We start from the raw sequence: 27,784 nt of genomic DNA, 5'->3' as shown, positions 1-27,784 counted from the left end.
TAGTACAACTATTTCGAGGTTATCCTTTGAATATATTTCAATAGTTGAAAAGGCAGATGCCTATATATATGATGGCTACCATTTGTAACCTAATGTACTAAATTCTTGAAATACATTTTTGAAATACTTTTTGTTAAAGTTAAAGGAATTCTATAAATGCTATTAGAATAACAATTGAAAAAACTTTTTTTTTGTATGATGTCGTACATATGAAGAGATTGATCTTTTTTGACTGTTTTTAGTAAAATATTAAATCCAATTTTATTGTTAACAATAAACTCTTAACTTTTCCAAAGTCCTTCTTATAGAAAGGTTTTCAGAAGGTGTCCCTATAAAGTTGATTGAAATCATTAAAAAATATAGTATCAAGTTTCTGACTAAAAAATTATTATTTTCTACATATTTTTAAATAACTCATATTTTTATAGATAAACAGAGTCTTCCTATATGGATTTAGTTTGTTAGTGCGTTAGTTAAGCACATACAAAACTCTTAGTATTACTTTGTTAGCCTTAAAAACTCTGTTTTTTTAACTTTTAGTTCCAAAAAATTTGGAGTCAAAATAAGTCAAAACAATCTTTCATTAAGGCCTCATGCCACTTCAAAAAACAGCACAATTTTTGTAATAAAGTGCATCCAACTTAAAATAGTTGCTTTTAAAATACGAAGATTCAGTAACATGTTTCTTTTACACAAATTTACTCTTGATTTAACCTGTACGTCCCATATTCAAATGGATTTCTAGTCTAACTTTTATGTAAATTACATAAAGGAAACCCTTGATTACATACATACATAATTACCGAGCTAATCAAGAAGAGGAAAAGGGGTCAACAATTACATGGAAAATAATGCTAATTCTACAACTCCCACTCCTTATTGTTCGGTCGTCTGCTTCTGACTGTCTCCAACTCCTTAACACGATCCTCACGCATGTGCCATGGCGGTACGTGGTCGAACGGCTTCAATTGAAGTTCAATTTGCTAGAAGTGTGTTGTATCCGCGTGCGCTTTGATTTTATTGCCACTATTTAAAAACGTAATGAGATCCAAACGATAAAATCATGCATTCCCCATTTTCTTTGGGTTCTTTTTGTGTATTTTTGTTGAGGCCCCTGACGATGCCGACAGTTGTTGTCGGCGACGCTCATGCGCATATGCTTCCTGTTTCCTTTAAGTACTTTGCTTTGTCGTCGTCGTCGTCTTGGTCGTAGACGTCTGGAGTTTTTTTTACAAAAGTTCAAAGTGCATCTGGAAATTTCATTGATTCGAGATTTTGTTAGGCTCCCCATTGAATATGAATATGCCAAGTGCATTGCAGAACAATAAGGACACAACGAGCACCACCTGTTTCCTTCGGGATATCGTTTAGTGACGAATGAAAAAAGGAAGTTCATTGAACCTGCAAACAAAACTCAAAAAAAACCATTTGCTGCAATTGAAATCTCACAATGAATTGGAGGTGCACACACGTGCAGAGCTAACTACTGAAAGGACAAAGAATTTATCAAATAAAAGGATTTGAAGTGAATATCTATCAAGTTTCTGCTATATTTTCTGAATCTCATTATTTTGGATATCTCATATAGGCCTCATACAGCAACATTGAATACTTGAAGCGTGGATCCTGCTCCAATAGTTGCAAAACATCCTGGACTTTAATATACTTTTGATGCAAAACAGTTGGAAGTCTTTTATAATGATTCTGATTCGATGCCCCGAAATATGTGCGACCATTACGAGGATAAGGTGCACTAAATGGATCAAATAGTACGGTGCCAACACGTTTGTGTACACCCAATGCCAGCATGGCAGTATAATTAATGCATGCCAAGCGTTTCTCATTTTGATAGCGACGAAATCCTGGATCACTTTGACGAACCTTGGCACGACGACGACACATCTTACGAGAGTAACGCTCATCAGAAGCTCCTCTTTTCATCTCATTTAGATAATTCACCTTGTCACGCAGTATGTGATTGAACTTGCAACGCTTATCGTTAATTAGATGAAAATTAACACGAAACTCACAATTTTTAATTATCACTTGGAGTATATGCTTCATGTATGTTTCCAAAGCACAAAGAATACCGTCAATCAGTTGATTATAATCTCCTCTATCTGTTTTATATCCAGCCTCTTTTAAAAATGTTCGAAAAGTATCCACTAATTTCGGGAAATTAAAATAGGAACCCGGCTGTTGATTTGGATCATCTTCTTGTATTGGCGGAGCTAAAATATCCTGAATGATCATCAATTTTCCTGCATACGGCTGTACAATCATATTCAACTTTTTCTTCTCAGACATTATCTGTAATAATTAAAAATTATTATTAAATTTTCATTAAAATAATTTTTAATTTTCTTACTGCTTTTAAGTTATAAAACACATTGATTAATTGACTCCTTATGGCACGCTTGCTTAGTTTGAAATAAAAATTGATTAGGTACTTATAGAGAAACCGAAAATCGATAATTTAACACTGACAAATCTGTCTGACATTTTAGAGATTTGCTACTCAGTTATACATAGAACTAGTAAATTTACAGAAACAAAAAAAGCTGTCACATTATATTAAAAGTAAAACATTGTACCAACATTATCTAAGACACGAAACTAATTTTTATAATTGATGTGACACCCATTGTTTTAAATGGTTTTGGATCATTTTTCGAATAATATAGATATTCAATATACAGTCGAAGCAAAATAAGTAAATTAAAAAAAAATTAAATTGTAAAATTGACAAGAAGTTTGTCTTAGTTTTGCAAAATTTTAACGAACGATTAATAAATTGAAAAATACCGACTGGAAAATAGGTAGATTGATTATAAATTTTTTAAAACTAAACTAAACAACCAATGTGTACATGTTCTCTAGTGTTTGACTTATATATTAGTTCTTTGATTAACAAGAGATAAATTTGGGAATGGAAAAACTTTTTTAAAAATTGAGTATTACTCTATTAAGACTATATTTTTAAAGGTGTTATTATTCTTAAATGTCCAATAAACAAAAATTATATTGGGATTCGATATGGGCGATTCTCCAGTATCAATCGTAACATTAGTAAGCATTCAAAGTAAAAGAACCCTTGATAAAAACATATTTTTATTTTAATAAAGGGCAAAACTTATAGCTCTAGTTGATTCAAAATTTTAACTTGGACAAGCCTTAGTTTTCATTACAATCAAAATAAACTAAGCTAAAGACGATTTAAAAACGCCGATAGCAAACCCTTAGAGAATGTGTAAATGCTTTCTTTCTTTACTCAGCCGTAATTGCCGAGTAGGCCGCCCTTGGCAGGATAATGAATGCTGACATTTTTGTCATATTTTCAATTTTAAATTATCAAAAATGCGGGTGAAACTAGGAATATTTCTTGTGGATATACTTCCACCATAACAATAAACAAAGGAACGGATATGGTAAATCGAATTAGAATAACTTTAACAAAATGAAAGTTAACTACCAAATGCGACATTAAACGAATCGGTTGATCTATATTTCTTTTAGAAGATGTACATGCGCCTATGGTAAATCCAAAACTGTTCATTCCAAATTACACTTAATTCAAAGATTAAACATAAAATTCCCTTATATAATTATGAAAAAATATTGTTATATTTTTGTAGTAAAATGGAATTTTCATTTAAGTTAACCAGGTGTTGCCACGAGCCATGCAGCTTGTGGGCACCATATGCTTGGTTATAGTTCGCCTGCATAATGAAGGATCCTTACCGGTCGAGTGGGCCTAACCTGACCACATCACCCAAACATAAAAAGCACTTGTTCCTCTCCAGTGGACACCAGGATAAAATATGCAAAGTGCAAAGGAATGTGGACAAGTTGCTGTTGCTGCTGGCACGAGACTGAAGACTAATTATGCTGAAGCAGCAACATGATGGAATGCCCAGTGATCATGGCAGGGGTAGGCGGCTCGCGACAGTCGCCAGTCTGACCCGCACCACCACCAACACAAACTTCACCACTTTCGACCTGACCGACCGACCGGACAGAGCGAGAGATCATGACCAGCCTAGCATGTCGATATGAGGGTGCTTGAGTCTCGTCTCCTTGTCCTCACGTAGACGCGTGTGTCTTATATTTTGACCTGTTTGGAAAGAGAGAAAGAAATTTATATGACATTAGAAATTCTAGTCACAAGGTGCGACACGACGTCAACGGCGACGGGCGTCTTCTTCTTCACCTCCTTCATGGCTCCCGAACAGGTTCATTACGCGTGCTCAAGCGGCGAGGCAGGAAAATTATATTTTCAGGTAAACGGCGTGAGGACTACGTGAGGGAGGGAGATAGATAGATGAAGGTGACCTAATTACTGCAATTTTTTAGTTATATCAAATATATAGGGGCGGCTGCGGGTGGTTTGCATTAAGACAAAGTGCAAGCTGCTTTGTGGTTTTACCTTTTCCACTTGTAATTTACCAAACATTACAGTTATTGAGAAATTTCATAAAAATATACATATGTACATACATACATATGTATGTAATCATAATTTTTTTTCCTCTAGCTGCAGGCAAACTCTTTGCAACACTGTCTGAGCAGCTGCAGCTGCTACAGTGTTGTAAAACTGATGTGGCTCAACTATTTTCGTTAGCTTTTAAATTGACAAAATTATTGTACGATTAATAAACTGATCAGATTGGAATCAGATTAATCAAAGAAAACAGAAACTTGCAAAGGATTTACATATATTGCATTAATAATGACTAAAAACGACTCATTTTTCAAAATAACAGTTATTATTATTACCCTTACTTGACTTAAGCTTTACTTAATCTCTAAAAATAGAAGCATTATTTTGAAGTGACCAAATTGGGGTTGAATTAAGTAAAATGTAAAGTTTTTTAATTTAATTAGTTCTCAAAAAAATCATTAAAAACGATATACAGTTACTGATCTCTTATACAAAAATGTCATAAAGTTGTGCTAGTTAATATTGCTCAATATATATGTATGTAGGTATATGTATTAAATAAAATTCAATTGACTTGAACAATGTTGATTCTGTTTTTGCCCCTTTGGTTTCAATATCTATTGTCCATAAACTAAAGCCAGCACGTCAACTAAAATGCCAAGTTGATAATAAAACTCAAACATCGATAAAGCACTTGGCAGAGGATGATGAAGTGGGGAATCCATAGAGAGAGAGAGGGAGATCTGCAAAGTCAGTTAGTTGAAAAATGGAAATAAAATTTACTAGCTAAAGCGACCGACCACCCACACACATACTCACATACAGCAGTCGGAGTCAGATCGAGCATCCTCATCCCAACCGCCTGCGCAGTGTCAAATAGACAAGAGCAACAAAAAATACAGAAAAAAAAGTGTTGCGTCGAGGAGAAGCTTAGGCGTCTATACCCAGAGATACGTCGTCGTAGTCGTCGTCGTCGCTGCACATATTCCAGCGAATAAATATTATCATATGGAAATTTTTTCCTTTTTGCAGAGCAATTACGAATTCTGCCCAAGCAAGTGACCTGGTAGACATCAAATTCCCTCTACCTCGCCATACTAAGGAGCGGGCGCGCGCCTGCTCAAGCACCACACAGGAAATCGAAGTCGCTAGTCGACGGTTTTGACGATGATGTAGCACCCCACAAGTCCAAAAAAAAAAAAAAAAAGCCAAAGCCTCAAACTGTCTTGCCTTCTGCTCCGCCTTCACTATGGGTCTCCTGCATCTCCATAGCGCGTTCCTGCTGCCATTCATAGAGGAGATCATGCGACATGCTGTGGCAGTTGTAGAAAGTTTATTTTTTTTTCTTCCTTTTTTATTTTATGTTTACCTTTATTTCACTCTATCGACAGTGGATATCGATGGCAAAAACATTCAAATTTCAATTTCAAAAGCAGACTGTATTTCAAGAGATTAGTTTATATAGTTTTTTTAACAAAATAAAAACTTAGAAACAAGTAAAGAAAAATTTTTCCATTAGTATTAATACTTTTCTAAGGTAATCTTATTTTCTAAATAGACCAGAGATTATTTTATATTGTTTTTTAAACTAAGCAAAGACCTAGAAACATATTAGGATTAATCCCAAAAAGTATTTATACTTTTTAAAGGGCAATCTAAAGGTCTTTTAAGCAGTTAAAACGAAAATTTCTATTTCAAAATAGATCAATAGATTAAATTATATGGTTTTTTGAACAAAATAAAACTTACACACTATTTAACAATAATTCCATTCATTATTAATACTTCTTAAGAGCCAATTTCAAAGTCGTTCGAGTTAATAATAAGAAAAATTCAATCTTAAACAACAGTTTAACAGTTTACATAACAATGTATGATAGAAAAGGCAATTTCATTTTTCTCTGCCAACAATTTTATTTCTTTATATTCACTTATCATATAATAATAAAGCCAAAAAAACTTGAAAAAAAGAGGTTAACATTTTATGTTTTATCAAAAGGCAGTCCCTTATAAAAGAAATACTAGTTTGACTAAAATATGTTATTATAAGTAACCGCTTAACAATTTTTCACTTAGTTTTACCAAAACATTTTTCCACTGTTTGTCAAACATCAAAAATTTAGCGGCTTTTCCTTCTCTACTTTGGTGGCTTTTTGCGTACCTGTGTGGAAATGAAATGAATGGAGATGCAGTTGCAGTTGCAATTGCAGCTTGAAGTTGTTGCGTTTTCGGGGCGCAGCAGCAGCAGCAACAATAACAACAACAACATTGGCAGCAGTAGCCAGGCAGTAAATGAAATTGGCAATTGTTGTGCCTTTTACTCAGTTGTTGCAGTGGCAGGCTACTGTTTTGTTTGCTGTTTGCCACACACCTTGCAGAAAGCTACAAAACGGAAGCATCAATTGTGGGTGTGGTGCAATGACAATAACAACAACAACGACAACAACAAAATGCATCAAAAGAAATGGATGAGTTAGCTCCTGGGCTTTGGCCCTAACTTGATGATCAATCTTTGAGGGGGCATGCATTAAAAACGTTTTCATGATTATATGAGTTTTGATATCGAAGAAAATGTTAGCTACTGAATTTTATATCTTTTCTTGTTTGGGCTTAAAATTGAAATCCTCTTGCAATGTTTCAATTACTTTTTTAATACCAACAATAAGGTCTATTTTGAAAACACCTGCAATTTTGGTTGTTGGGCTCACCAAAGCCAAAACGGAAGTAGGTTGACACGCTTTGCGCAAAAAAAAGATACAAAACCTAACAGATACAATGACAAGATACATTTTTTTCTTTAATATTTTAACAGCCCAAGTCTGAGCATTTCCGTTCTTGGAATTGGAATCCATTGAATTTCGTTCAATAGAATTGTTCATTCTTTTCGGTTCAAAACTAAAGCAACAAGTGTTTCCTAAAAAAAAAGTGTAAAGATTTCAGTTTTTCTAAAAAAAATAAATGTGTGAAAATCTTGGAATTGCATTTGAATGCATTTTCTTTGTTTTAAAAATCCCTAATACTAATATTAATGCCTTTTGTTAGGTAATATTTATGTTGCAATTTTTATAACTGTATTCACCATTCAAAACTTAAACATAAATTTAAAAATAATGGCTTTCGTAAACTTATCGAGCACTGTTTAAAAATATTGGCTTTTAGTTTCGATAACAGCTTTTACTCCTGTTCATAAACTTTCATGGTTACCCAACACTGATTTTTCCCTAAAGTGACAAAAACTGTCAAATCATTTAGGTATAATAATCTGAAAAATAAAACCACAAGTGTTTAACCTAATATATTAACTAAAAGGCAACTGAGCAACTATTGATGTCATTTTACACAAGAAAATCAACTTTAAATGTAAGAGTGGGCCAAGAGGAAAATCAAGTAAATTGGAACAACAATGTCTGCTGAAGAAATAGGGAGAGAGAGAGAGGGACAGACATGCAGGTAAAGCAGTTGGAGGATACGCTCCCACAGCCCACTGGTCTAGTTTACTTTTCTTTTAGCATATTGGTTTTCTTCTTCTTTTAGATGACAATAATGTTGTTCCACGTCTGGGCATCGTTAGGCCAGTGTCATTGTCACCAAAAAAAAGGCTCCAAACGAGACTCCATAACAATTTTCGCCCTGTTTTTATGCATTTGCATACCCTATGGGAATAATACTAAAAAGTTATATTGTTATCGTCAAAATGCATGTTACAAGCAAATGAGAAGACATTATTGTTTAGAGGCTTACCCAGCGATAGGAAGGAAATAAATCACTTCTGGATAATCGAGCTGCTTAGTTAATGGCTGGAGAGAAGGAACCTTTATATAGAGATGCCAAAACATCTGATTTGGTATACCTTTTTATATATATTCTTGCACTTTATAATAGATAGTCCTAGTTTAAAGTAATTGTAGAGAGTTAAACACAAGTAGCAAGCTCTTCAAATCCAAGAGAGCATCAGTCATAGTGCCTTCTCGCTAAATGTTAAGAAACATTTTAATCCATATATACATTATATATATTCCATGTCCACATATGTATAAATAATTTTTATTGACGATGATAAGAACATATAAGTTTTCGGAATTGAAGTCCAAAGTCAAATTCCTTCAGTAGGAATCATATAAAGAGGACGCGACAAAGCCGTCTGAATCGTCTACAAAAAAATTTATTTTTATAGTTATTCAAAATTAAATATATATTTGAATATTTACATATTTGTTTTATACAACGCAATTTCTTAATCTTTTAGCTTCTTCAGTTCTTTAGCTGCAGCCTTCTATTTTACACTATTATTTTTTGGAACTATTATTTTTATTATTTTTTCTAAACTTGGATGTTTATGAAAAAGTTCACTTTTAAAGGATAAAATATTATAGAAATTAAAAGATTTCTGCTGCTTCCAGAACAAAATGCACATAAACATCGTTAAATTTTGAATTTTATATACAAAATTTATTAAAAATCCTTTTTATAAACCTTGAGGGCAGTGAATTATGAATAGTTTTATAAGAAAATTCTAGCTTTTGAACATTTTTTATTAAACTTTTTAAATTTGAATGTTTTTGAAAAGGTTTACCTTTAAGAAATACGCTCCCTACAAGGATTTTTAATGATCCATCAATAAAATTGTGCAATTTCTCCTCACTTGCAGTTCAACATGGTGAAGTTATTAATTTTATCTGTGAAATTTGTTAAGTATCCTTGTAAAGGGCCGTCTCTGTATTCATTAAGATTTATCAAATTTGACAGTTAAGTTCATATTATGTAGTTGATAAACCAATTTCCGATAAATCAATGAAGTAAAAAATGTGTATAGCAATCAAGCATAGTTGGCCTTGAATTTTGTACTGGGCAATAGAAATTTGACAGTCCATCATCAGTATTCAGTGATATGTGAAAGCTATAATGTGTTTTTAATTTGTTTCCAATTTAGTTTAATCTAAGTTTTTAAAATCAAAAAATATTTTTTTTAAATATTGCATTAAAAGGGTATAAACCTGCTTACTAAAAGGGTATGTACAGGTTGTCCCCATATTAACATATGGATATTTTTTCTTATTTTTTTTTTTGCTTGCATCTCCTGCTGCTGGTGCCTCCCCGCTGTGCGGTTTTTGGCATTGTTTGTGGCCCTCAGATTTCCCAGAATTGACACCTTGCCTTGTGTCTCTCATGTAAAATGTGTTTCTTTTTCTTCTTTTTTTTTTCTTGCTACAATTTTTGGTGTGCGCCGCCGCCAAGTTGTCTGGCCATGATCTTGAGCCTTAGGCACATTCATCATTGGAATGAGAGACAAAACAAAAAAAAAAGAAGAGAAATAACAAAACATTGAAAACAATTCGGTTCTGTTCTGATCGCTCTGTCTGTTCATGTATTTCCAGGTGTTGCCAAGGAATTTCAATTTGCATAAATTTGGTCCAGATTTGCGTACAATAGAAAAATGCTCTGAAAGAAACGCAAAACCATAGACGAAGAGGCAAATGGCGGGCAAAGAGAAACATGATGCAGTTACAGGTAACTTGCCACATAATCGTTGTATTTATGGTCTGTATACTGATAATGAAGATGTTTCTAAATCTAGATGGTGGGAAATGAATTTCAATGCATGGAACTTTATAGATTATGTATTAACAGTGCACAAATTTTAGAAACTTGAAAATAGACCAGGTTACTTAATTTCTCAAAGTCTCTAATTGGCTAATTGGCTGGACTCGGTTGAAATGTAAAATTAAGATATTAATATTGTTGATTTGATTGATTGCAAGTTTTTCATAGCTTACAATGGTTTATGTTCTTTCTTTTTGATTAATGGAACCTTTTTGTTAGCGGGCTTGAGGTTAATCAATAAAAATACAAGGTTTAATTCCTTTTTGCGTTTTCCCAATATATTTTTATCTCCTTAAGATTTGATTACAATAGTTTTTTTGACTGACTATATTTTCAAAGTTTTATATCAGTTTTTTACTAGCTCTGAACATTTGATAAGACAGGGTTTTAAAAACACCTACTACGACAAAATAAATGAAGCATTTCTTGAAGCTAACTGGAACTCTAGGATATGTCTCATGCTTTGACTTCAGCTTAGCTTAGTTCAGCTTAGTCTAAAAGAATACCCAATTTTCTTTTTGGTAAAAAAATTGTGATAAAAACCCCTGAGAAAATGTAGATAAGAAATTGTTCAGAATCAGGTAAATAGGTCCAATGTGAAGATCTCAACAAATACAAAGCTCATTAAATATTCCTGAATCTTTGAAAGGATAACGATCCCATTAGTTATCTCAACTAGAGAGCAAACGAACCTTATCTATTGCATATATACGTTATGTCTATGAAGATATAAATATTTACCCTTATCTCTATTTGTATATTTAAGCATTTTCTCAAGGGTTAGAAAACCACCAATCAAATAATAAAAAAAAAAACCGAATAACCACAAAAATAGACACTTGTTAAGCATTTTGCCAAACAAAAGGCTATTTAAACAAGTAATAGAGAGAGGGAGATAAAAAAATAAATGATATGTCGTTTAGACACGCACAATCAGCTGAAATTTCTATACCCTGTAGGTAAATAATGAAAAGTGTATGCCATCAACAAGTAAATGAAAACTTTTAATATTTCAAATTTAATTTAAGAAATGAAAAATACAAGAAGTCAGTTTTAAGACTTTCCCCCCATTATCAATGAAAGTTTCATTATGAAACTATCTCTCACTAATGAATCACCAAAGTGTAGTATAAAAGTTTGATTAAGTCTCTACTAAGCCCTTAATAAATAGATCAGGATGTGTGTTTCCGTAGTTAAGTCTGTCTACGGACGTCTAATTGTGGGCTAAATTTCTTGTGTCTAATTTCTACTGTCTGTCCAATTCAAGTAAATACTTTCAATAGTCATTCTAATTTACTTCCAGGGCATTTAATAGTCGATGCACTAATCTAAAATAGTTTGAGTATTTATTTTATAGGCTGCTGGTGCTGCTGCTTCTGATCGCTGTTGATCGTGATTTTCTATGACATGAGCATATTTACCACATCACAAAAAAATGGGTTTATTTGTTTAGTTAATATTATCGAATGGTTGGCTATTTGGTTGGTTAGTTCTTTGGTCACTTAAGCAGGTGCTAAATGATAAGATGTGCTCACAGATAGAGCCATAACAAAATTTTCTTCAACCATACGGGTTGAGTTTTTTGTTTTTTTGTCTTTCAGGTATAAGACCACACCTGTAAAAGTCGTCGTCACACAGCTTGAGACAGACATCAGATCAAACACAATTCAATTCGGTTTAGCATTGTTCAAATTGTGTTGGTTCTCAACATCCGCACTTGCACTCAGCAAGCGCCTTTCCTGTTGTACAATACAAAGATGATTTTTGCGTAGTTCTTATAGAGCATAAAGCGTAGCATCGTCTCTCTATTGTTTCACTCCATTGTTATTTGCCCAGTAGCAGCAGTAGGTGGTGCGTATTAGTCTTAACCCGGAGCACGCCTATGCGATCGGTTGAATTGAATTGAGTTAAACTGAGTTCAGAGACGGGACATCTGGCTGAAGGCCAATACACAGCTGGCGAAAAGAAATTCGTTTCATATCAGTCACACAATTTGTTGAGCCTTTGAGTTCAAGCTGACACATCAATTTCTTTTGTAAATAAACCAAGAAGAGTTTGCAAATTTAAATTACTAGAGTATTCGAAAGCATTATTTTTAAAGAAATTATTTTAGAAAGCATTTATTTATAATATTTTTGTTGTTGGTGGAGCTTTATCTATAAGTAACAATATTTAAATGGTTTTGACTAAATTGTATGTTTTATCTTTCGGCTTACAATCTGTCAGAAGGTACAATAAATAAGATTGATCATTGATTTACATGACTTGATAGAATATAATTCCTTTTCGTTTATAATTAGTCACAATAAAGTGCAATAGTTAAAAAGAATTATTATATTAGATTATTTTACCCGAATTATCATAAATGGTGACTTAAAAAGGTATTTTATTTTCTGATAATTAATGTAACATACATATATCTTAAAAATTATAAATTGATTGGTTTTCATTAGGCTTCAGGTCAATTGACTGTGTTTTTTATTTTGGTTCAATTCAATTGATCTGAAGCCCGATAAAAACCAATTACTACAACACAAAGGTCGCTTAAACAATTACAATAAATTATAAATTATTTCAACAATTAATAAGAATAAATAGATCAACCAAGTTCTTCATAAAGCAATAAATTGGTCTAAAAAATTATGGTTATTTCATATCTATAATATTTATATGATTTGTAGGAGTTCTCCTTTTAATGACATTAAACATGCGAAGTATATTCTGTAAAATTACGCAAACAATTTGTATTCTATATATTTATAAATGTTTTTATTTTAGAAACTTCTTGAATCAACAATAATTAATAGGTTTCGAATTAAGGTTGAATTGTCAATTAAATTCTGTTTTAGTCGTGGAATTGTCATGATTGAAAACAATTACTTAAGTAATGTAGGTTATTAAGTCAAATTTATATATACAGTGAATTATTATATTACTTAAGTGTTTGTTTCTCATTCATATCATTTTTCAGTTACTTTAGTAATAATTTAAGTAAAATGATGTATGTTTATAACATAATTACTTAATGGTATTTGGTAATCATATTATGAATGAATAATATTATTCACTAAAATCGTTTTTTTACAAACTATAAGGTATTAGCATTGCAAAATAAATTGAATCATATACATATTTATCTACAAACTAATAAGCCAAAAAAACTGGGTAAACGAAAACGTAAAATATTGACCAGAGTCTTTCTAAATCTAAAAACGTTGTAGATGAATTTCTTCTCTTTAACTCTTTCTCAACCTGATACCATTTCATCCACTTATTGTGAGTCCTTCTTTCTATCTCGCTTTGACCCGTTGTGGGCGCATGCCAAAATCCATGCCTCAGGTTAAAGTGGCAGCAGGTCAAACTGATCTTATCATCAGGATTCACCTCACATCCTCAAAAAGAAAAAAGATATTGGCAAAAAAAAAAAAACAATTGAATAGAAAAAGAACGGGAATAGAGAATAATCTTAGACCTACCCCTACGACAAGAGCCTAGAACAGAGAGGACAGGTGATGGACATCTTCCTTTTCATCGTTTTCAACAAAAGTCAGGCGAAAAACGTAGACCTGTCTATGCGGCCCCTATCTCCAGATTTTCATCTATTATTCGCAAAATAAATTAGAAAAATTTAACAAACAAAAGAGCCAGCCAGCTCAGGGACAGCTGACACAAACACAAAGTTGAAATGGAGGATGCCAAGCAGCTGGATATATAAGGCTCAATGGATTCTTGTTTTCCTTTTCCTTCTTTTTTTTTGGCAAGGTGGAATTCTTACTATTTCAGCTTGTGAGGTGGAAGGGATTGATTACATCATCATTGGGAGTGAACCTTGATCAAGGTGGTCCTCTAGAAACATAAATCTGGCTTATAGCTCAAGAGTTTGTCATAATTTTTGTTTGACTCTCTCTCTGCATCAGTTTTTAATTGATTTGGGAACGGAAGTTGTCTTGATTTTGGGATGCTTTATACCTATTATTAATTGTCATAAATCTTGATAAACAAAATCAAAAGAAAAAAGTTGAAATACATTTGAAAAGGAGAAAAAACAAAAAATGAAATGAAATGAGTTCAAGCTGCAATGTCTGAGGAGAGACATTTAACCCATCATTAAAAACTCTTTTTTGGGTTTTCGTCAAATTACATAATGGGTCAGCGCCTACACTCAAAACCGATTTGGTCAGTGCCACGCCTAAACACCTTTTTGCTGCGGCTATGTATGTATGCGCGCGTGTGTGTGTGTGCGTGTGCGTGTGTGTGTGTGGGTGTGTCCCAGTCAGGCCAAAATAAACTGACGTCGGTAATCCTTTTCATTTCTCTCCTGTTTCTTGCTTGCTTTATGATCAACCGATCCTTTTTTTCGGTTATTGTTTGGGTTCCGCCACTTGACAGTGTTGAAATTAAGTTAAATAGTTTCTTGTTAAAGTTGATTTTCATTTAGTTCTTAAGAGACAGAGAGTGAAAGAGACTGTCTGTGTGTGTGAGATGATTAAACCCTTTCATTTTGGGTCGAGTACTACCAACCACCTGCCAAATGATTAATCATTTTATGGCCAGAACACCAACTTAAAGTTGTGTGTTGGTGTTATTTTGGTTAAAATGCTAAAAGCTCATCAATTATCAGACAAATCCAATCCATAGCAATATGATGATGCGTTGCAAATGCATCTGCCTGTTTTTATTTTTCATCTGTGTTTCTTCTAAAGGCGCCAAAGGTCGCACTTTCTTTCGTCCGTTTTCTTGTCTTTCATTTCTCGATTAATGAAATTCTCTCTCTCTAATCATGTCCATCAATTTGATGGGTTTCTTCGTATGTATATAGTAGGTGTCTATGTCTCTTTATATACTTATGTGTGTGTGTGTCTATTGAGGAAATTGCTAAAGCTGAAATGAAATTTCGGATAAGCATTTTTATGGTCATGTGGGAGGTCCACAAATGCTGTAAACTCGTTAATGGAAAATTGTCAAGTTATGTCCCAATATTTAATCTTTAGTTTGTGTTCCTCTCTATGTTGTCATTAGCCTCATATCTCACAATTGAAGAAATTTTATGAAATTATTCTCAAATGGCTTTAATTCAATAAGTATTTTTAAAGCCACTTCTATCAAATGTCAAGCTTCTGGGGAGAAGAAAAACTTTCTTCAGTAGAACTAACTATTGTGCAATTTTGTTGTACCATTTTATACCATTTTTATTTGTTTAATAACTAACTAACAAGCGGTGAATTTGCTTTATTCTTAAAGTATATCGAAAACCTCAATATTTTCAAAGAAACTGCTCGACCCTTGAAAAAACTTCGTTGGAATGGAAAACTATATAACCAATCTCTATCAATGTCAAACTCCTCGGAGCAAATGAAAGCTTTCTGGATCTTTTAGGAAAAAACAATTGCCTAAATGTTCTTCTTTCTTGCTCAAAATCTCTAAAGATTTTTAAAAACCAAACATAAAGTTAATTATCAAATTGGTTGATCATAAGATTATGAAAAATATATATAAAATTCTATTTTTTCTATTGGTCTATTTCAACTACATTAATTCCAAAACTAAATAATTCAAGTTTTCATTAATAAACAATTGTCATTTTGCTAATCTGATGCAATTCAACTTTTAAAAACTGAATATCAGATTTATAATACATTTCGGTGGTTTTCTGTAGGATATAATCTAATAATATTTACTTTTAGTTTATGATATCTTAAACAAAAACCCTTTGAATAAATTCTTCTCGTGTCTCATGTTTTTTTCTGTTTTAAGTTGTTTGCAGCTCAACAAGTAGCCGCATATTATAACAACATTAACAACATCAACCGAAGGAAGCCGCCGCAACATAATAATAAGAGTTCGATGATGATAATGATGATGATGTTGCTGCTGCTGCTGTACCAGACACGTTGCCGGCGAAAATTATTACATACAGACCAAAGAGAAAAAAAACAGAAAACGAGAAGAATTCTATATAAACATGATGCGCGATGCCACCATAAAACGGACGATAACCTGGTAGACTGAAAGACTGAGCATGCGCCCCACGCTGCTGACCCACACGAACAGGAAGAGCACAAGGGAGGAGGCGGGTAAGCTAAAAATATCATATGCAAAATGATGATAGGAGGTGGCTGGAGTATGAGTTGGAGTTGGAGTTGGAGTAGGAGTATGAGGAGGTGAAGGCGAAGAAGGCGCAACTTAATAGCTCGTGCATGGCCCAGCCCCGTTCCTGGTTCGACCAGCTTTTTAGCTCGTGTGTTGTCTCCACATAGCATTTTGGGTTATACTTACTATATAGTATAGTATATACTTATATATCAACCTGTAAAATGTATAACGACAACATTAAGCTCGTGCCACCAGCTAGCTGGGATGTTGCAACTTTGCTGTTGTTGTTGTTGCTGCTGCTGCTTGTGGAGAGACAGCAACACAACGGTACACTTGGCGCAGGTTCATGTGAGTTCATGCAAACGGCAAAAAAAAAGACAACACAAAAAAACGGTTGATCTGATTTGTGTGTTGAACAACAAAAAAAAAAAGGAAGAGGGAGGCGGAGGCAGGTCGAAAATGTTACTTTTTTTTGTTGTGTCGTATATAACTATAAGGTACTAAAAGGTCGTTTAGACCTCAATATGAGCTATCTGTTCTAGATCTTTGTACTCAAAGGTATTCAAATGTATTTATGCAATAGTTGCCTCCAATCAAAAGGGCACCAAAAGGTTTTTACACAATAATATGGCTTAAATCTTGTGTGTACGGCTTAGTTTGCATTTATTTTTTGTCAATTGAAGCAATGTAAATCTATTTCTTCATAGCATTACTTTTTGTTTACTCTAGATTATAGTTATGATATTTAAAAAGTATTGGTAACAAGCTGTTTACCTGGTTTAATTCTATGATGAAGTTTGTTTTATCCTTAATGCAGTCCCACAAACTTAATTTTGAATTTGATTTGATTTTTAAATTTAGGAAATTTTAAAAATTTACTTAATATTGAAATATAAAAAACAGACAACATTAGGGTAAAAACAATAAATTAACAATATTTAAATGTTGTAACTTCAAAAAAGCATCTTATCTTATTAGGAGTACTGAAATAAACATTATTTTTAATTCTTTGTTGATCCACTTTTGTCAGTTTTAAGCAATTTATGGGTGTATTCTTGTTTAAGGACATTTGTTCGATTTTTTTAACTTGAATTATTCTTTGGAGTGTAAAGAATATCTTTCCAAAAGGATATGAGGTTTTTAATGGGTCTATATTCATGTGAATCAAATTTCAAACTTCAAAAGAATTTCTCTGAACCGCTTTAAATTGGAACAAAGTTCAATCGATCTCAATAGTTTTGATCCTGAATTCAATCATAAGATGTTTACAAGATTTGAGACTGACTTTTTCTCTATATAATATTAGTACAGAAAAGGATATCATGTTTCTTTATATATTTGGAGACTGACCCGAATTTTAGAAAGTTAAGAGACTTCTATGGGAATTCTTTCTTAATCTTTAATTTTTGCAAAAGTTTTTGAACTCTCAGGTCAATCATTAAACCGCTAAACCGTACCATACGGGGCCAATTATATTTTAGGTTTGAATAATTTATGTTAAATTTCAAATATAAATCTTCTAGGCTAACAACCAAAATCCTTTCAGATTAAATATCCTCAAATAGATTCTAAGACTTCATCTCTTAAAAGACTATTATAATGAAACGTAAAGAAGTTGGGAAGTTGGATCTAGACTAGTTCTTTCTAAAGGGTATCATCAATTTCATTTGACCAAAATACAACAAAAAAACACACATTCTTACTTTAAATATTATAGGTTTTTTTAGCACTTAGTTGGGTTTTTGTCATGTTTTTGGTCACTTGGGTTTTTATAGGGCTGGTTTTTTCTTTCTTTTATTTTGGCTCTTGGTTTATTGGGTCGGTGGCCCAGCATGGCACACCAACCTGTTTGCCGTTTCTAAGTAGTTGGCCCACAACAAGACAAAAACACAAATCACGGCCAGGTGCCAAGCAGGAGACTCCTCTTTTCATCACTCTCTCTCTCTCGTCTACTCTTATTGCATTCAAGCGAAAACTTCAAACACACTTGGCAGATGCCAGAAGAAGCAGCAGCAGCAGCAGCGATTCAAATTAGTGCTCAACACATTTCGCCCTTTCCATTGAGAGTGTGAGTGAATGCATTATCCTGTAGGTCCTTTAGATGATTTATAGACAACACAAGGAACAGCACACCGGACTGCTGGCGCACGCTTCTTTCTTTCTGTTTCGAAAATCTTTTCAAACATTTTTTTTTCAATTATTTAACGCTAAAGCCGCCGAGTTGTTTCGCTTGTCAAATGTTTGTTGTAGTTTATTTATTCAAATGCATTAAAGGAAACATCTGCGCGCATGCGCCTAAAGAGGATTCTCAATTGGTAGCACAGACCAGTGAGCAGGGGGGAAATTGGTATTCATGCTAGGGGAAGAAGAGGAACATATGAACATACATATATACATAGGTGCTCAGTAAGTGAAATTTTGAAAACACGAGCAATATATACCTACATATATGTGAGTATTTTGTTTTTGTTCACATTTAACCACAATTTTTTGTGTTCCTTGTTTGTGGAATACTCTTTCCAAAAGAGGGTATATTTATTTAGTCCACATATTTGCTATGCATTTACCTGGTAGACCGTTAGACCCACTGAACTGTTATGTAAAATTACTAGGTTTAAAATTAAATTTTTTTATTTATATTAATGGAATATCATTGACTTCCTTTTTGAATTGAAATAAGTTTTGTATCAGAAATATTGTCTTTTAGAATATATTTGTCGAGCAATTCTTTGCAAAATAGAAAATCAAACAAAATGTAATATTAAAAGCGATATTTTGACAACTTCAAGATCATTTTGAAATTTTGATATTATATTTTATCACTAATTGAATAATGCATTTTTAAAACAAAATAAAGAAACGTCGAATAATTTAATTTTAGAATAGAAATAGGAAAAAAACAAAATTGAGGAACTACAAACTGTCTATTAATTGTTTACAATATACAAATTCTTTAACACTAGGCCTGAGTGGAGAACAAAGTAATAGTTTATAATAAATATTTGATGCTGCTACTTTGATCATTAATTTAGTCAAAAAAGATTGATCCTTCCTCTTTTAAGGGCCTAAGTTTTACAATTGTCTAATGAACCGCACTTCGTTTAGTGAGAGAGAACCTAGTGAAAACATTTCTAACTACTTCGCTAGGTCCTGTAAAATATCGGGTTTAGCTTGGGATTTTTCTCTAGACATAATTCATACTGTTGTTGTTTTTCGATTATAACTCCACAATATTATCAAATATCCTTAGTTTAAGGTTTCAAATGCAATACAAATGAGCTAAAAAATTATGTTATAGTCCGCTTAGGCAGTTTAGTAAGCAGAGTTAATCATATGAGACTTTAGCATCATAAAGGGTATACAATATAGGAGAGCACATAAGTTAGCCTGATTCCCTGGTTGTGTTTTGGCTGTTTTTTGGTTTAGGTTGTCCTATTTGAAGTAAAATCATAAAACTTTTTTACGACAAACATACATACTACCAGGGAACTGTCGGAGGTTTGGAGGGGGTAGAAACTTTTCAGGATTGTGTCTGGAGCAACAAATTATTAACGACATTTTAAATGCAACACAGATCAAGACAGCGACAGGCAGAGAGAGAGAAAGAGAGCAAAAAAATAAAAGGGTCAAACCACAAGAAAAAAAAACAAAAAAAAAAAAGAAGAAAAAAATGGGCACGATGTGACTCCTCCACCTCAAGTCGGAGATGCGACGCCTTTTAATGAGATTTGTCTGGGCATGAAAAACTTGCGTTTGGTTTAAGGACACGCAGCTTAAGCGACGAAAGCCAAAAGATGAGAGACGCGAGGAGCCAACAACAAGTGGACCTAAAGAAGAGATATTGTTGTGCATTTTTTTTTATGTTTTTGGTTGTAAAAATTGAAAATTACTTTTGAGGGCGACAGAGAGAGAGAGACTCAGTTTCAGGGCCCATTGGCTCTGGAAGCACCAGGATCCATGGACCATGGGCCCTACCGCATTTGAAAGCTGAGACAATAATTGCACAGTGAAAATTACAATCCAACATTTTTATTGACTTCATTCTGTATGTCTGACTTATCCGGGATAGTTGTATATATATGTATACATATGTGTGTGTGTGTATATAGAGGAAGGTTGTTGTGGTGGCAAAGAAGCGAGCCGATGAAAGTGCGTGTGGGTTGTTGTGGCATGTCCCGTGGCGATTTTTAGCAAATGAAAGTTTTGTGCTTTTTTTTTATTGATCAGTGCCAGCAAGAAAAATTCCATAATACTTCCTCAAGAGGAGGAAAAAATAAACACAACATGAAACATGACAAGCCAAATTGTTGCATATAAATTTTTGTCGGTAATGCCACCAAAGGAGGCACAACAAATACACACACACACAGTAGAAGGGATCCCGCCACAAGATACAGTTGTTATTAATATCTTTGCTGCCGTAAAATTATGATGTTGAGTGGCTCGTCAACAATATTTAGAATTAAAATTTCTCCGTTTTTTGTTTTTCGAATATTAAGAAGTGAAATTATAATATATCAGTTATTAACTTAAAGTACTTAAAGAGTGCAGCATTGTTGGCAAAAATATTTATGGACAACTTGAATTTTAGGCTAAATGAATGCATCGAAAAATAATCATAAGTTAATATAGGTATAAGTCAAACTTATAGGCTTTCGAATCCTGCTAGACTAATGAAACCTAGAAATTCCACAAAATATTGCAGTATCATGATTTAATTGGAAAGTATATTGTACATAGAGGATTAGGTGGTAGGCCAAAAACAAGATTCACGCCAAAACTACAAAGTAAGGAGCAACGAAAAGTTTTGTTTTTAGATCTTTGACCGATAAGCATAAAATTCTTGTTATCTAAATGAAAGAAATTGTTGGTAAATAGTTGACGATTTGCCTCAAGCGCCAAAATACTAAGTTGAGACTGTATTGCTAGGATTCGTGACAGTTTAATTAGAAATACTTATAAGATTAAAAGATCTGATAAATATTTTACTGCTCCATTTTTTTGACATCTTAGTGTCTTATAAATTTATAAAGTTTCGTATATTTAATAAAGTGGTCCATCAAAATATTTTTCAATAAACTTAATTTTTATAAAATCATTTTAAAATAATACCAAACTATACTTAATGCCTATTTTTCTCTATTTCAGATCCTCTTCTATCAATAACAATAAGAAATGACAAAATCAAAAGTTTCAAAAGTTAATCGGTTCGTTAAAACGTGTTTTAAATCGAGAGTTAAGTGGGGTTTATAAGTGTCGATAAATATTTTTGTTATCGGTTCGGTTAGGATCAGTGCGCGTTAGAAATCGAGTGCTTTAAGGGACTAGTAATATTAATCTTTTGAAAATACCCTGCAAGTCCGTCTGTTCTATACTGTCGATTGGACAGTTTTCTGAAAACTGATCAACAAAGATGAATTATCAAAAGGGCGTTAAATTCAAAGGCATTTTCATTTGGGCAATGTAATTTCTATCGGTTCGAAACTGCAGTGGGGGCCCTTTTTTCAGTATTAAACTCTCTTAGTTGTTATAATATTTCAAATTGATAAGTTGTCTAATATATGTATGTATGTAGTTTAAACACAGTACAGTGGAATTATTGATTAATTTATCAAATATTTCATTCATTTCAGTACATAGGCTGAGTAGTAGTCCCTTAATAGTTTTAATTTGGTTAAATGTTTATGACAAAGTTCTCCGAAAAACGATATATCGGGTCCTTAACTCCTTTAAATGTTTTTTTTAAGATCATTATATCATCAACTAGTGTCTAAACGCGTCTAATAACATTCGATAACGATTTCAAATTAAATTTATGTGTGTGTCGATCCCAATGGTCTTAGTTTTTCAGGTATGCTACAAATAATTAATTCGCAACTTTCCCCATTTAAGGATTTAACAGCTTTTCTATACTCATTGAAGATGAAATATATATGCCTGGGTGAGTCTTAAACATTTCTATTACTTATACCAATTTCAATTACCAGTGGGTGGCCTAACCCAAATAAACCAGAATGAAAGAAACCAAGAACCAAGAAATGGTAAGGAATGGGGAAAAGAACAAAAAATTAGTTAACAAGATCATTAAATCTTGGTTAACTGAGAAAAAGAGTGTGCTTTATCGAACGAAAAAACAACGTCAACATCATCCACACACAAGTTGCGATGGTCAGGGGGCATTAGAAAAGACATCGCACATTGTCCAAGAGGAGCCTAGATAAGATAAGCAAACACAACCCAGAAGAGACACCACAGAAGGAAAAACCTAAAGGCAATCTAAGCCACACACACACAGTACGTGGTCTTTCTTGTGGTCGTTTTGGGACGGATGGACGATCTTTCGTACTCCAAACAAGAAGTTTTGCATGTTTATCTATTAATTTATGCTGGCGGTTTTTCGATCTTCCTCCTGTGCCTGCCTGCCTGCTAGGTCTTGATCTTCTTTTTGGCTGAAAATGCTTAGCGAATGTCGATAAGGAATACTAATTAAGTTAAATGGTTATGTGGGCGGTCCGAAGTTTCTAGGAAAAATTGGCACAGGTTGGTCGTCCTGTATATACCCCTCCACCCGTATAATAGTAGTCAAAGTACTTTTCCACTGATTTATATGGCTTGTTGGGTGGTGGTTTTCTGTTTAATGATCTGTCAAGTCAAAAGATATGTATAACACTTTCTATTTATTTTTTGTTGATGTTACATCTGCTGCACTTATTTACCACTTGAGAGTCCTTTTCATCAACACCTTTGTTTTTGGGTTTCTAAAAATATCTTGAAGACAGGGTTAAAGTCAATCAATAGGCTTGAGGGTTGGCTGCTGGTGGCGTGAAAGAGATGAGGGAGTTTTGCTTAAGTAATTTTCAACGGAGTAAAAATAAGAGAAGAGAAACAAGAGAGTTGGCTAACATTGGTGAGCTGAAACGAAGTGGAATGAAACATATCAAGAGCAAGAATTGCTCTCTCTCTCTCTCTTCGTACACATGAGACCGAAAGAGAGTATATAACAGATTTTTTACTCTTGCTTAAATTTATCTCTTCGTCGCGTTAATCTGTATGATTTTCGTCTTAACTTTGATTCTATGAATTCAACATAAAAAAGATTTGTTCTCTTTATTACCAAAGAAATACATGTGATGCTGTTTTTTTTGGCAAGTTTGAACAAGTCGCTTTTGTTATAAAAAATAACCGAAATTTGCTCAGCTTCATTGACAAAACTAATTCAAAAAGTAACTTATTGCTTGAAAATTGGATTACTTGAAACTGATATTATAACTGTTTTTACACCTTTTTTTGGGCGAATATTAGTAAATTTGCATATGAAAAAATTTCATTTTTTTCGTGGCACAATTCATAATTTAATAATTAAGAGCTTAGTATTATTTAAAACACTGTGTATCAATATGTACATTTTTCCTTCTCTTTCAATATTCCCAATAAATTGACTTGGATTTATCTAATTCTTCTGGCTCTAAAGGAAAAAGCAAAAATGTTCATAACAACGAGTTTTTTTTGGAAATTTTTAAACGTCTTACAGTCGTGGACTGTACATACCACCAAGTTTTTGCGTATTTCCAGTAATATAGAGGACAAATAGTTTAAACTATTCGGGAAAAAATTTTTTAAAAAGTATAACTACGGAAGTTATTGGCCAAAAACGTAAAAAGTAGCTTGACAAAAGTCTACATACGAAGCAATCCTTAGTTTTAATAAATTAAAAACGCAAGGAAATGAAGTCAGAGTTTTACTTTTTTTTAATAGCTGCTATTACCGGAAAAACTTTGTCTATTTAAAGTTTTGTCCGCAACTGTATGTATTTTGAAGTTTTCAAGTGCATCAAAGTTTTTTCGCTTAGAAAAGTATACCAATGTTGTATTTATCAACAACAAATTATTATATTTTATAATCAAACATTGCGTTTAAACTGCTCTGATTCGTGGAAGTTCCCTACAAATTCAGGTTAATAGTCTTGCACCTTATTCATCAACAGTTTACAACAAAGTCTTCGTCCTAATGAAGGCGCGGCGGCGTCACTCCTCATTTAACTATTTGCGTTCATTAATGTCAATTACTACCTGTTTTGTTGCAAATTGTTTTGCGAATTTACACACGTGTTCTACCTGCAGAGTAACCTTTTTATGCGTAAGTCACATGTACAGGTCACCTAACATTTTCAACTTGCACTTCATAAAATGCCCAACAGGCACTAATCCCTGAGAAAAAAAGGGTTCAATAGGTGTTGAAGGTGAAGCTCCTCCAGGTAGTTGGAGCCAACGACGCATAAGAATCCCTAAGAAAGAGAAATTTACCGCGCACATTCAATTGAATTGAAAGAGACGCAACCCTCAAAAGAGAGCAAAATAACGCAGAGAATAAAAATACACACATACATACCATTGCAATTATAACGGCATCTTGTGGAGTTTTCGACGTCAACGATTGGTGCAAGTGTACGTAGTCGGGCACGTGAGTTTTGTTGTTTCAGTATATAAACAAGAAGAAACAGGTTAGCTCAGCTGAGCGTTTACGATTGGTTGAGACAAAAATAAAACGGTTTTATCAGCGCAGCCGACGAGCTCACCGAAAAACACATCCACTCACACACACAAACAAGCATGCACGCACGCGATTGTATACCTGCTGCCAGCAAGAGAGCATGCACAGCAACACACACAGATAGAGAGAGAGAGAGAGCGCTCAGCTAAAGAGAACAAACGTGTTCCTGCCTGCGCTGCAGGCTTGTTGCTTATAAAAAGGCGCCACCTTCAAATTTTTTGCTCAGTTCTACGCCGCCTTTGCTAACGCTCACACACTATTGCCTAGCTAAAAATCGAGAAACGTCGCTTGTTATGTGGAGTTACAACTAAGAAGTGTAGAAAACAAAAAAAAAAAACATTACCAAAATTTGTACGTTAATTTACGAGAAAAAAAGATAAAATAAAAACAAAATGCATTCTGTAGAAGAAATGTTGGTGGAAAAAAACTACAGCAAGTGTCCTTTAAAGAAAAGGCCTGTGACATATCAGTTTGAGGCGCCGCCAACAACAATGACGACAACAGGAGGAAAAGAAACTGAAATCACAACTGTTGAGCCTGAAAACTTGTGCCTGAAAAATAAAAAAACCGAAATTGTTGAAATCTCTACGGAGGAGTTGATCAATGTGGAGGATGAAGGTGTCGATGTTGATCACACAACCGACGACGATGCCGACAGTGAAGATGATGTGCAAGTGGATGATGTCGATGTTGTGGAAACAAATCAAACGCAAGCAGCTGCCTTGGCAGCAGCGGCCGCTGTAGCCGCTGCAGCAGCAGCCGTTTCCGTAGTGCATCCAACACCCACGTATCCATGGAATTTTCATATGTCTCCATATACGGCGGAATTCTATCGTACCATCAATCAGCCACATTTGGCAGCAGCCGCTGCAGTAGCCCATCATCATCATCAACATCATGCTGAACAATTAATTTCGCCAAGTTCTCCATCAGACTCGATGGGTTCATTATCACCGCCGCCCCATCATTATTTGCATGGTCGCGCCAGCTCGGTATCACCGCCCATGCGTTCAGAAATCATACACAGACCCATTGGAGTGCGCCAGCAGCAGCAACATCGTTACGTGCCTTATAGTACATCATTTCCACCACCAGCACCACAAACTGTGGCGCAAACATCTACAGGATATGCCGCCTATCATCCGCATTCGCATCATCATCATCATCATGCACCTATCTCACCTGCTTATTCGGAAAATTCATATTACTCAATGCGTTCTATGACTCCGGAATCGAATTGCTCATCAGTGCCCGAAGATTTGTCATTGAAATCTCTGACGAAACCAACAGGAGCCGCAAGTGCATTGATTTCTTCACCCAAAGAGGCTTCATCATCATCATCGCCAGCTCCAGCATCCACTTTGACGACAAGTCCTTCATCGAAAAAGGATAAGACACAACAACAGCCGCCTCGCTATCAATGCCCGGATTGCCAGAAATCATATTCAACATTCTCGGGTCTGACAAAACATCAGCAATTCCATTGTCCAGCTGCTGAAGGGAATCAGGTGAAAAAGTCCTTCAGTTGCAAGGATTGTGAGAAAACTTATGTATCCCTCGGTGCCCTCAAAATGCATATACGGACACACACATTGCCGTGCAAATGTCAAATGTGTGGCAAGGCTTTCTCGCGTCCCTGGCTACTGCAGGGTCACATTAGAACCCATACGGGTGAGAAGCCCTTCAGTTGTCAGCATTGTCATCGTGCCTTTGCCGATCGTTCGAATCTGCGAGCTCATCTACAGACACATTCGGATATCAAGAAATATTCCTGCAACAATTGTGCCAAGACATTTTCACGTATGTCTTTGCTCACCAAACACTCGGAGGGTGGATGTCCCGGAGGCACTTCCACAACGAGCTACAACGAGCCTTAAGTTCAACAAAAAGAAAAAAAAAATACCAGAAAAAAAACTATTGTTATAAAAAAGAAAAAAACAAAAAAAATGAAAGCCATGTTCCACCAAAAATTAGTTCCTAGCTCGTTTAAGACTACATCTCGTCTCGACTCCTCCCACAAGAGCCCAGTGCCACAAAGAACAAACAAAAACTAAACTTAATTCTATAGAAAAACACAAAGGGGAAACAATTTATTTTTTATATTTTAAAAATTTTGAATTTTTATTTTAATTTCCTTTTTTCTCTATTATTATTTTCTAGTCATTATTTTCATCTTGAATTTGATTCATCATTTCATCTTATGAGTTTAACTTTTTTCATATTAATTATTTTGAATCCCCTTTGAAAAAAAAACAAAACAAACAAGAGCCAACAACTTTAGTTTGAATGAAATCGCATCCTAAGTTGAAACTTTTTAAAGTATTTTTCTCATTTTCCTGTACATAACTATAAATATCTATACACGGAATTAAGACAATCCTTAAATGAACAAATGAAAACTTTTATCTCTTTTATACAAAAAACTACATATATATCAAAATATATATTTACAATAGTATTTTTTAGTTTATAGACTATATACTTAGTACATAAAGCTAAACATAGAAACAAAAAACAAACAAAAAAAAAACCTTAACTTTAATCATTTTGCATACATTAAAAATGTATTCAAAAGAATCAGAAACAAAAAGCATATAAAATATATATATTTTTATATGAGAAAATGTTTTATAATTTTAAGCTATTTATTACAAAAAGAAAATGAAAAAACAACAGAAAAAACAACAAGAGAGAACAATGAAAGAAATACATTTTATTTTATATAAAAAAATCAACAACTTTGAATTATTTTTGGGTTTGGTTTTTTTTTTTTGAGTTTCAGTTGGGAATGTAAAATGAATTTGGGAAAAATAAAAAATATCTTTAAATTCAAAGAGTAGACTGTAAAACTTTATGGAACAAATCTAAGTGGAAGGACGATAAACTGGTTACTAAAGGATTTGTGTGGATCAAGAAATTTATTAAAAAGACTGGAAATGCCTGTTCGATTTTCTTGTAAGGCTCAAAGACAAAGGATCTAAAGTTTCTAAGTAGAAAGTACATAGAGAAACTAGATACAAAGGGACTTTTCTGGATCAAAAAATAATATACTATACTTGTATATAGTCGTTTAATGAGACAAATTTTGACTTTGATAAA

General features: G+C 33.7%; 2 protein-coding genes and 2 long non-coding RNA genes across 5 annotated transcripts; 2 read left to right on the top strand and 2 right to left on the bottom strand.

The window, feature by feature from the left end:
* Positions 1-1,519: 1,519 nt before the first annotated feature.
* Positions 1,520-2,569, bottom strand: LOC6643624. The gene is made up of 2 exons (XM_047011004.1): positions 2,369-2,569; positions 1,520-2,310 (listed from the first exon to the last, which is right to left on the bottom strand). Exon 2 carries the CDS (start codon positions 2,305-2,307, stop codon positions 1,567-1,569), a length of 741 nt encoding a protein of 246 aa, XP_046866960.1. The 5' UTR covers positions 2,308-2,310; positions 2,369-2,569; the 3' UTR covers positions 1,520-1,566.
* A 6,748-nt stretch (positions 2,570-9,317) lies between these two features.
* Positions 9,318-10,404, bottom strand: LOC124460371. 2 transcript variants are annotated; one of them, XR_006954295.1, is made up of 3 exons: positions 10,216-10,404; positions 9,444-10,140; positions 9,318-9,377 (listed from the first exon to the last, which is right to left on the bottom strand). It is a non-coding gene; the product is annotated as an uncharacterized LOC124460371 (long non-coding RNA). The 2 variants fall into 2 exon arrangements; XR_006954296.1 differs by having other exon boundaries at positions 9,444-9,698.
* LOC124460372 lies at positions 9,349-21,840 on the top strand. The gene is made up of 4 exons (XR_006954297.1): positions 9,349-9,450; positions 9,817-9,949; positions 15,797-16,116; positions 21,284-21,840. It is a non-coding gene; the product is annotated as an uncharacterized LOC124460372 (long non-coding RNA).
* Positions 21,841-24,920: 3,080 nt separating this feature from the next.
* Positions 24,921-26,791, top strand: LOC6643623 (protein escargot). Its single transcript, XM_002066333.3, has one exon. The coding sequence runs from the start codon at positions 25,078-25,080 to the stop codon at positions 26,560-26,562; it is 1,485 nt and encodes a 494-aa protein (XP_002066369.1). The 5' UTR covers positions 24,921-25,077; the 3' UTR covers positions 26,563-26,791.
* Positions 26,792-27,784: the final 993 nt, after the last annotated feature.

The sequence above is a fragment of the Drosophila willistoni genome, assembly GCF_018902025.1.
Source record: "Drosophila willistoni isolate 14030-0811.24 chromosome 2R unlocalized genomic scaffold, UCI_dwil_1.1 Seg200, whole genome shotgun sequence".
Classification (NCBI taxonomy): Eukaryota; Metazoa; Arthropoda; class Insecta; order Diptera; family Drosophilidae; genus Drosophila; species Drosophila willistoni.
This window is presented reverse-complemented; position numbering and strand designations above follow the sequence as displayed.

Excerpts from the sequence above, each read along its gene's own strand:
- LOC6643624 (XM_047011004.1), bottom strand. The coding sequence starts at position 2,307 with ATGTCTGAGAAGAAAAAGTTGAATATGATTGTACAGCCGTATGCAGGA.
- LOC6643623 (XM_002066333.3), top strand. The coding sequence starts at position 25,078 with ATGCATTCTGTAGAAGAAATGTTGGTGGAAAAAAACTACAGCAAGTGT.